The 11098-nt window shown below is 46.9% G+C and overlaps 1 protein-coding gene across 1 annotated transcript in view; it reads left to right on the forward strand.

The window, feature by feature from the left end:
• Positions 1 to 11098, forward strand: part of znf536 (zinc finger protein 536) — a 188402-nt gene that overhangs the window by 69273 nt on the left and 108031 nt on the right. The window contains exon 4 of the mRNA XM_070445379.1: positions 2648 to 4902. Coding sequence (XP_070301480.1) covers positions 2649 to 4902 — 2254 coding nt within the window. The 5' untranslated portion in view covers position 2648. The remainder of the gene's footprint in view (positions 1 to 2647; positions 4903 to 11098) is intronic.

An 11098-nucleotide genomic window follows, 5' to 3' on the forward strand; every position in this document is an offset into this window, starting at 1 on the left:
GTTCTGGCGTTTCTGTAAACGAAGATCAAAGAGTTGCATGCTTATCTTATTAAAAACTGACTCGCATTTGCATACGCTCGTCAGCAAGGATACGTTCAAAAAACAAACTGGATTTGTCAGTTCATTTCACATTATTCCATTGTCTATCTGCCTTTGTTATATGTTAAAGATAAAGCCGGGAATCAAATGTAAGAAAAGGGCAAGCTGCTATCTCTATAAATGAGCAACAGCTCATCAGTCTTGTTTGAATCATATATTTCTATGGCAGAAGGCAACGTGCATGCAGGGCACTTTTAAAAAGGGTTCCGTCTGATATTGGCAGAGTTTGCAACGAATTGTGGGAGGCACATTTAAGAGTCACTTCATTTTGTCTGGCAATGGACAATCCTTCCTAAGAGATGAGATGAGAAAGTTGTCCAGGAACTGCTTTTTATCTACCTATGTATTCTCCCAACATTGTATTTTGAAAATATACTCATATCAATGTAATATTATTACAGTATTACATAGACATTTTCTGAATGGTATTTGCAATAGTGCGGGATAGTATATTCGTGTCTCAGTTACATGATAATAAGCTCATACAGTCGTGCGTGACCTCGTCAATGTAAGTATGCTCTGCATACATGAGGCATGCCCAGTCATCACATAGTCTACATAATATAGCCATTATATCCTTCAAGGGTTCATTTGATGGCCTTCACCTTTATTACTAGACAATGATTGCAGTCAAGTTCTAGAGAAGAAGAACGTATTCATAAGCAGCCCACAGACCTTATTCATATTTTAGAGATACGAGTCAACAACAACCAACAGAGGAACGGTTGGCTAAAGAACAGCCAGGCCTTATAAGTCTTCCAGGGTGCGTCAGCAATGTGCTTCACTCCCACGTCCTCTGTATCGTGTGTGTACTGTACGTGTGTAACGGGTTTGATTCAAAGCTATGTTTTTTTGTTTATGTTGTTCTGTCTAGCCTTGTCAGTTGGTGGGTGTCTGGGTTAGCACTAGTTAGAAGCAGAGAGAGAGGGCTATAAGAGAGAGAGAGAGAGAAAGAGAGAGAGAGAGAGAGAGAGAGAGAGAGAGNGTCTTCCAGGGTGCGTCAGTCTTCCAGGGTCTTCCAGGGTGCGTCAGTCTTCCAGGGTCTTCCAGGGTGCGTCAGTCTTCCAGGGTCTTCCAGGGTGTGTCAGTCTTCCAGGGTCTTCCAGGGTGTGTCAGCAATGTGCTTCACTCCCACATCCTCTGTATCATGTGTGTACTGTACATGTGTAACGGTTTGATTTAAAGCTTTTTTTATTTATTTATGCTGTTCTGTCTAGCCTTGTCAGTTGGTGGGTGTCTGGGTTAGTGCTAGTTAGAAGCCGAGAGAGATAGCTATAAGCTAGAGAAAGAGAGAGAGATCTTAAAAGCGAGAGAGCCCTGTGAAGTGTGAGCGGGGGTGTGTGTGTGTGTGTGTGTGTGTGCGTGCGCGCGCAGGTGCCTGTGTGTGTTTAGGTTAGGGGTGTCCCTGAATCCACAGGAGTCTGGACATAAAATGATCTCACTCCACTAAAAGTGAACTCATGTCATGCTAGTGCTTAGTCCCTGACAGGATTTTAAAAAATGATTATAATCGCGTGTTATAGCACGCTGCCACTGTTACTAGGCAGCATACTAATCAGCTTAACGAGATATTATACAGTATTTTGTTGACCAAGGCAGAACTCACTTTATTGTGTCGGAAGCTTGACCCCGCCAGTTACAAGGGAAGAACACGCCATTATCCTTCTTAAGAGAGGGGAGGGCATCACAAACAACCCGGCAAGCAAGAAGACAAAAACAGACTCTGCTTGTGTATTCCCTTCAGCTTGACGGTGTATGCTCTGGGCCGTTGAAACCATTCTTAATGGCTGGGAGGGCCTCTGATACATTGGGAACCCWTTCAATAACACCAACTGTTGTTTTCCTCCTTATTGGAAGCCATGAGAGGAGGGGAARAGAAGGCAAGAGMAAAGTGATTCRCATCAAATGTARTGTGCCTCTTTAATGGAGAATTACGCCGAGACAAGTGTCGCAGTAGGGAGATAAGAGCGTGTGTTTACTGAAGTAACCCCTTGGTTTTAAGTGCTATTGTTAATATCATAATTGTAGCATTGCGGYAGCTTCCTGACAATGGCATTGCTCCGTTTCATTAAGGCGTGTAATTGGAGGAATTCTGATAGGATGGGCCCAAGTAGCATAATTAKGCAGCGCCCGCCGTGTTTACCGTGTAATTATTGCATCCAAAACTGTGTTGCAGTCTGAGAAAGTTCTGAGAGTTACAGTCTTCCAACCACAAGTGTGAGAACATAAGCTGTACWGAAAATCAAAAGAAGAAAATGACATTTCAATGGGCGGCAGGTAGCATAGCGGTTAAGAGCTTCCCCGAGGCGACTAGGTGAAAATCTGCTTTTGTGCCCTTGAGCAAGACACTTAACCCTAATTCCTTCCGTAAGACGCTCTGCTAAATGACATCTCTATTTCCATTCATCATGCACTGACAATTTACTCTAATACTTCTCCTTCTCTTCCGGTTTTCAGATTTTTGGATGAGTCATAGCTCTTTTTTAATGCATTGCTTATCAGGTTGATTGACTGTGGTTGACCGACATGATATCCTTCTCTCTTACAGGATGGAGGACTCTAGTTTGTGCCTTGGTGTGTCTTCAGCAGTATCGGACGCTGACCGAGACCATCTGAGCAACGCAGTCCTAAATGGCCGATATCCCATCAGTCAGAAGCTCCACCAGCTGACGGCCCAGCTGGGCCACGCCTTTCCCGACCTACAGAGCCGACAGCAGATCCCTGAGGAGAAAGCGGCCACCCCATTGGATGAGAAGAGCCACGCTGCCCTGGCCAGTCAACCAATCAGCAGTCAGATGGCACTGCTCGCCAACCAGCTCAACCGGGACATAGATGCAAGTGCCCTGGCCAACCTGAATGGGCGTGTGGACCTGCAGCAGTTTCTCAATGGGCAGAACCTGGGCATCATGTCCCAGATGAACGATATTGAAGACGATGCCCGTAAGAACAGGAAGTACCCGTGTCCGTTGTGCGGCAAGCGATTCCGCTTCAACAGCATCTTGTCGCTACACATGCGCACACATACAGGTGAGAAGCCTTTCAAGTGCCCCTACTGCGACCATCGAGCAGCACAGAAGGGCAACCTCAAAATCCACCTACGCACCCACAAGCTGGGAAACCTCGGTAAGGGACGCGGCCGTGTCCGTGAGGAGAACCGTCTTCTACATGAGCTGGARGAGAGGGCCATCCTGAGGGACAAGCAGATCAGGAGCAGCAGCCTCCTTCAGCCAGCCCAGCCCCTGCAGCACCAGCCACACCTTGGCCCTCAGACSCAGCAGCAGCAGCAACAGCCTGGCTCTGCCTGTGGCCTCCTCACCCCCACCAGCCTGGGMACTCCAGACTCCCTCTCCCAGCCSTCGTCCTCCCCCAAGCCGGCCGGCGCCCAAGATGACCAGGCCCTGAACCCACCCACTGGATTCCGCTGCACCTTCTGCAAGGGCAAGTTTAAGAAGCGKGAGGAGCTGGATCGTCACATCCGCATCCTGCACAAGCCCTACAAGTGCACCTTGTGTGAGTTTGCTGCCTCGCAGGAGGAGGACCTGATCAGCCATGTGGAAAAAGCCCATATCACGGCCGAGTCAGCTGCGGGACAGGGTGCAGCTGGCGGCGCTGAGAAGCCTGCYAACGAGTTCCGMTGTGAGGTGTGTRGCCAGGTCTTCAGCCAAGCCTGGTTCCTCAAGGGCCACATGCGCAARCACAAGGACTCATTTGAACACGTCTGCCAGATCTGTGGTCGTCGCTTCAAGGAGCCCTGGTTTCTCAAGAACCACATGAAGGTCCATCTCAATAAGCTGGCCATCAAGAGCAAGCCCCCAGCAGAGGACATWAACGCTGTCAACACCATGAACAGCATGGCCCAGGAGGCCCAYGCTAACCTCTACTCACGYTACATCTCCTGCCTGCAGGGCGGCTTCCTATCCCCAGAMAAACAGGGTCTGAGYGAGCAACACCAGATGCTGGCCAAAGCCGGCATTGCCATGAARGAGAAGGAGATGCTGGGGAAGCTGCTRGGCCCMATGGYAGGGATGGGCCATGGCCTTGGYGARGGGGAGAAGCGCTCTCTCCTGGGCTGCCTGAACCTGGTGCCCCCMCTGAAGTCCAGCTGCATGGAACGCCTCCAGGCGGCTGCCAAAGTTGCAGAGATGGACCCRCTGAATAGCTATCAGGCCTGGCAGATCATGGCACGAGGCATGGCCATGGACCGYGCCTTTATGCCCAAGGAGCAGCACCATGAGCAGCACCATGAGGAGATGGCCAATGCTGCCGGCATGGCCTTCACTAAAGAGAAGCATGACTACCCTATGATGKGCTCCAACGATGGCTCCAAGCAGAAGCAGCACAKCGAAGCTCTGCATGGCTCGAAGGCCGGCAGTGGAGCCATGATGCCCCTGAAAGACGASGGAGTGGGCTTCGACAGCCAYCGTGACTTCATGCCMCATCATGGYGGCCATGGCMTGGGCCTGGTCCACGGCCTKGAGTACAACCACCTGACTARCCTGAAAGAGAAACCCACAGAGTGTCCTGACTGTGGCCGGGTCTTCAGGACMTATCACCAGATGGTGGTCCACTCTCGGGTGCACAACAAGGAGCGGCGGCCCATAGAAGAAGCCATCCAGCAGCAGAACAACACCACAGGACTGGATGAGCGGCGTGGCTCGGCCAGCGACCCAGAGTCCCAGTCCATCAGCAGGTCCACCACCCCTGGATCCTCCAACGTGACGGAGGAAAGCGGAGCCGGAGGAGGCCACTCCCAGACCGGCAGTGTCCGAGACGACAGCCCACACCCTTCCTCCCCATCCTCAGGTAAGACTAAGTCATTACTATACCCTGAATAATGATCAATCCCATAGTCACATTATCCTTATTAGCAGGACTTCTTCCAATGTATTCTTCATTATTTATATGGGGAGGACACGTAAGGGGGAGACCATTGTATCCAAAGAGGATAAGTCCTTACACAAGGATGAGTTTGCTGATGGCTGGCACAAGATCTCTTACATACGCCATTTGCTTTGACATCCCTTCTACACAACACTGGACCCTAAGGAGTCCACTTAGACTGGAGAGAGAGATGGGGGGGGGGGTCGGATCAAAACTGCCTGTTCAAAAAGCCCACCACAAATCCGAGCTGCACATTCCGTGCATAACTGGGATACTTAACGCCCATGTTCAAATACCCGTCAAACACCCTCACACAGCCTGCTTCTATAGGATGCTTTCTGCACACTGTTTTTACTGGAGAGGGGAGGCCTGTCTAAACACACACACACATGAACACACAGACACACTTTGAGTGACGCACTCACACAAAACAACCGTACGAAGACACTCAACTCCCATGACGGAGCCGTGACTTGTGTCTTTCACACTGGCACATAGAACACAGACGCAAGAAGGGCTTTATAAATACAGTTGAGACATTGAGACACAGTGTGGTGAAGAACATGCTCTATACAGACTAGTATGTGTCCCCGTGTAACATCAGTCAAGACTACGAGAACGGGCCAAACATATTATGAGTGATTAAAACATCTCCTTGAACGTGGGAGGGAAAGCGATTCCACCGTAGCCAAATAAGAAAAAGCAGATAAAGTATACATTTAGCAGGATTAAGAGAGGCTGTTCCTAATGATTAGAGAAGTTTTAAAGGTAACTTTCTCATTCCTCCGGGCGGAACACCACAAGCTAAGCGGCGCGCCCGTTAATTAGGCCATGACTATGTGATAATCAGTTGGTTTAAGTAAACAAGACACTAATTAAAGATATACGTATAAAGCAGGTCATTTATTTATTTTTTACTTCATTTGCGGAGTGAAATGTGCTTTTAAGCCGTTTGAAAAAAGTGGCTTATGCTTAAGGCTCGAAGTAACTTAATTCCAACAGTACAGACAAAATTGTTTATTTATTCACAGTAGCAGAGAGTCCTTATCATTCCAATGTAGTGTGATGGGTTTGAACATGGAATGGGCTATGTTTATTTTAATCTAAGAAATAATAACAGACAATCCCCCCCACCCCAATTAGGAATTAATGAAAACTAGAGTGAGATAAAAACGTAATTTCTTTATAGAGACTATCAAACATAACACTTTTCTACAGGGTGGGGGGGGGGGGGGGGGGGGGGGTGTTGCGGAAGTCAATTCTCTTTCTGAATTTGAATGCAGCGGAAGTTTAATTTCTTTCTTTTCTGGTTCTCAAGTAATTTGAATCGAGAGAATGTAGCTCATGGCATTTAGTTCACTTTTAAAGTATTTTACATATGTGTGATGTGAAGAACTTCCACATCATCAAAAACTTGAAAAATCTCTAAAAAGATATGTCTTACAATATCGCCCATTGAATATATATTTTACAATCAAAAACCTACATCAACTGAAATATTTGTGGTATCATGCTCCATAAAAAAACAAAGTTAATATCACGCACGCACAACACAACACACGCACGCACACACACATGCACACCATGCAGACATGCACAGACACTCTCTATCTCTCGTTCTCTCTTGCCCTCTCAACTCTCTCTCTCTCACTCTCTCTGCTGAGTCCTACCTCGTCTATCAGTGTCTCCTGCCCTGCCTCCTCCTCTGTCCCTCTCTGAGTGCTGTGATGGAGTGTGATCGCCAGCTCAAACGCCTGTGTTTTCCACCGTACAGGGGAGATGCGGCATCGTGCAGCCTCCCTCCTGCCTGGCTCTAACGGGCCTTAAAGTTGACCTTGAGGCCCCCCCCCCTGCTTTTGGGGGGGTTGTCTGTGCTGGGCGGGTGCTTACATTGTTACAGGTACACACCTCTTAGCCTGTTCTCTCTCACAGCTCTCCATTCAGACAACAGTGTCACAAGGCACCTCCACCGTAAACAACAGGGTCAAAGGGGAAATAAACACTAAAGATTACATGTAAAAAAAAAAACAGGGGGGGGGGGTTTTTTTTGTTGGTTGTAGTCCTGTATTTCATATTATGAAGCACACAAGCCCTACAAGTTTTCTCTTCCTTCATACATTGAGTTGATTCATATTTTGAGCTTTGGGACACTATTTAGAAACTGAGGTGGTGTGAAAAAATGTGTCTGCAGCTAATGTGGAGGAAGGTGCCATTAATGGTGTGTGTGAGTGTGTGTGTGTGTGTGTGTTGTTGTGTGTGTGTGTGTGTGATGTGTGTGTGTGTGTGTGTGTGTGTGTGTGTGTGTGTGGTGTGGGTGTGTGTGTGTGTGTGTGTGTGTGTGTGTGTGTGTGTGTGTGTGTGGTGTTGTGTGGTGTGGTCTGCTTTTGGTGTATGTGTTGCATGAATGTGTCAGTGTTTTTAAATTAACAGGATGTGGCTGACTATACCTCTCTGTTAGTCTTAATATTTCACTCTTGCAATTTTGCTTGTTGAGAATTGTTTTGTTTTTATTGTAAGGCATGTGTGTGTGTGTGGTGTGCGCTTGGAAAAACCCATGCTAACGACGCATGCACCAAGTACCGCCAACCTCGTAACCACCTTCCCACTGCAATTTTGAGTTAAACTTGAATTACAGTCATCAACAATAACATCTCAACTGTGAAAGAAGGTCGAGACAATCTCTTTTGTCTTTGACACTGCGCTTGTTTAAAGACTTGCTGAAAAAAATGTCTGCCTCAGAAATATCCTTCAGAGACCTTGCTTCTCTCATCCACGGCAGTAAAACCTTTAATGCTTTTGTGTTTCCTAGAGACGTCAGAACCTTTCGCCCCTTTTTCATTAGTACGGTTTTCACCCCAATCATCTCTTTTATTTGTGTTATTAGGCTGACAGATTGGTTTGACTGTGGAAGGAATCTAGTGCTTCAGATTTCAGAGTTCTCCGGTCTGACTTGGGTTTGATAAACAAGAGGGTTCCTACTTGATAGTGTCTCTCTCTGAATKCATTATGGTGGGCCTCAGAGCGACAGGCCCTGCAGAGTGCAGGTCTTAAACAGAGGCTTACCCTGAATGGCGKAACAGAACCCATTGAAACCTGATGTAATACTATGTAAAGCAGAGCTGCCAGTGTGTTGTAAGATGGGGGGTATTTATGTTCACGTCCATTGTAGATTCTAAAATGTAAGAAAAAAGAGAGATGGAGAGATTAGGATGAACTAAAGGCAAGTTTAAAGTTGTTTCTGGTTGGGCCTCTTACAGACTATGAGGATTCCGTTAGTTGCTAGCAGGAGGTAAGCGTAAGTAAGCAATTCACTGTTAAAGGCGCTGCGTGGTCAATCCCACGTCTGCATTGGCCGTGCAGCATTTACGGTGATACGGCCTCGGCAGAAGTCAGGGCATCCATACTTCTTGCGCTTCGCGGAGCAGCGCAGAGCTGTTGTGAAGGAAGTTGTCAAGGAAGTGAGTTTGTGTTTATACAGGACCTCCTGGCCCCACCTACCATCAACCAATCATGTCAATGCGGAGCTATATGAACCCCCCCCTGCATTGTTACAAAATTTGGGAGGTGGACAGCGATGCGGCACGGAGCTCAATTTGGCCTCTGTGTGCCTCAGGAGGCTCCGCAATCGCGGCACACCCTCCATACGGAATCTCTGACCACATTTTCGGATTGACAATAAATGGGCTCTTAGTCTACACCTGTTGTATACGAAGCATGTGACAAATACAATTTGACTTGGGCTGTAGAGAGCAGAGAGCAGAGACAGAAAGAAAGAGAGAGAGTGAGGCGGAGAGAGAGACAGAGAAAAGAAGGAAGAGAGTGAGGCAGAGAGAGAGAGAGAGTGAGGCAGAGAGACAGAGAGAGAGAGAGAGAGAGACAGAGAGAGAGCGAGGCAGAGAGACAGAAAGAGAGAGAGGCAGAGAAAAGAATGAAGAGAGCGAGGCAGAGAGAGAGAGAGAGAGAGAGCGAGGCAGAGAGACAGAGAGAGAGACAGAATTTGCAAAGGGAAGGATGGCAACCAGTTGATGCAAATGACTTGCTGCTGAGAAAGGAATGTACAGTATGATCATGCAGCTACTCAGAAGCTGGTCTCATCAGACTATAGAGAGAGAGGGGCTTTTCTCAAGGCCTCGAGCAGGAGCACCTCCACTCCACCCCTCACTCCCACCTCTCCGCTCCGGCTACAAACCTACCGCTCCTTTTCCCTGGAGAATCCCCCATGTCTAAATATTTTTAAGAGGAACAGCRTTTTAACATGGCAAGGATTAGTCATTTATCCCTAGGTCTTTACAGCTCTCAAACATGGAGGCAAAACGCTTGCGCCATACAAATTGGAAATTGGATTTGCCGACTGACGCCTTAGGTTATAAAGCATGGATATTCATCTAATTACGTAATTACAATGGGGGGTAATTACACATGCAGACTTACTGTTACATTGTAATTGCTGTGTAATTAAAGCAAAAATAACTAGAACCTGTTCAGGCCCAAATTTGGTTTAGAAAAGCTTGGCGAGTGTCAAAACGGTAGCTATCTGAAACCACTCTACTTCTGTCTGCGTTTGTTCCGTGGAAACCAACCCCGGTATAAGATTGCTATTCAACCCACCTTGACTGTCATACGAAGAGTTACATTCTATCGCGTCTCTCATCATCTCTCTAGCCTAGGAGGCAAGACTACGGCCTCTATTCAGATATGAAGTGGCGACCAAGAACGTGACCAAAAATAGACGTAGAAGTGAAAGGGAGAAACAACTTAGGGCATTGGTGTCATACAGTAGATGGCATTGAAAGTGTGATTTAAAAGCCCAGTGGTTTGAAGGCTAGGTAGAGCTGGCCTGTGAAACCCACCCGGTGTTAGATGGAGGAGAGCCATTGGTCTGGTTGGCTTCTTCAAAGGGCTGGAGCTAGTATGGCGAAGTAAACAGGTATCTGTGGGATCACGGAGAGTCTCCTTCAGTATGCTCTTTCTCACAAAGATACCAGACCTTTGAGGTGAGAACAGTGTTTCTGTCTGTGTGTGTGTTTTTTTAGCTAATTGAGGGGGGGGGGGGGGGGGGTATTTGGTTGAATTATGTCAATGTCGCCACCTTCTCTCTCTCTTCCTATCTCCATCTTTCTGCCCTCTCTCTGTCTATCTCTCTCCCCTTCTCCCTCTTTCTCTCTGTCTATCTCTCTCCCTCTTCTCCTCTTTCTCTCTGTCTATCTCTCTTCCCTCTTTTCTCTCTGTCTATCTCTCGCCCTCTCGCTCTCTCCCCCTCTCTGTCTCTCTTTCCCTCTCTCTCCCTCTTTCTCTCTGTCTATCTCGCTCCCCTCTCTCTCATTCCCCTCTTCTCTGTCTCTCTTTCCCTCTCTTCTCTTTTCTCTCTCCCTCTTTCACTTATTTCTTTCTCTTTGTAATTGACATCCGGTTCTCTTTTTTCTTTCTTAATTTTTCTTCTTCTTTGCTTTAGTTTCTGAGAACTTGCCTGCTTCAAACCTGTGGTATAGCCGCTCTTTTGAAGACTAGCGCCTCAAACTGGCATGTCATGTCTGTATTTTTTTATGTGTCACAAAACTCAAATAGATGTCATTGTGTGCGAGGCGAATTCATTACAGAGCTGTATTTCAGTACAGTAGGTCAGGGTTCGGGTGTCTTTAAGTGACAAAAGTTCTATTCACTAATTGTCAGTGTGCTCTACTGATTAACATGTCGTGGATAAATGTAGACTTCGTATTTTTGTACATGCTTGCACAATATAAAAGGGCAATTTATTTCTCTTTGACGACTCATTCGATTTCTCTCCCTTTTCATACTCACTGTCTCCATCTCTCTTTCCCCTCTCTCTCTCTCCTTCTTTCTCTATCTCTTAGACTCAATTTGTAAATATTACCCATGGTGGGAATAAGCTAAGCCTTTTAGATATTTAAAAATTCCAATTGTATTCCAAAGTGTATTTGAAAGAGTAGAAGTCAGTGTCGTTTTCTCTTGCTCACCGTATTCCTGGGTGGTTATCACCGGGCAGTCCTTATGAAACATTTATCAGGCTGTTTCATGTCTTAATGATCACGTTAGGATTCCCCACTTGGTTATGGAGCTGGAGCAAAGAGATGTGCTGTTGAGAGAGAGAGAGAGAGAG

This window comes from Salvelinus sp. IW2-2015, linkage group LG10 (genome assembly GCF_002910315.2).
Source record: "Salvelinus sp. IW2-2015 linkage group LG10, ASM291031v2, whole genome shotgun sequence".
Classification (NCBI taxonomy): Eukaryota; Metazoa; Chordata; class Actinopteri; order Salmoniformes; family Salmonidae; genus Salvelinus; species Salvelinus sp. IW2-2015.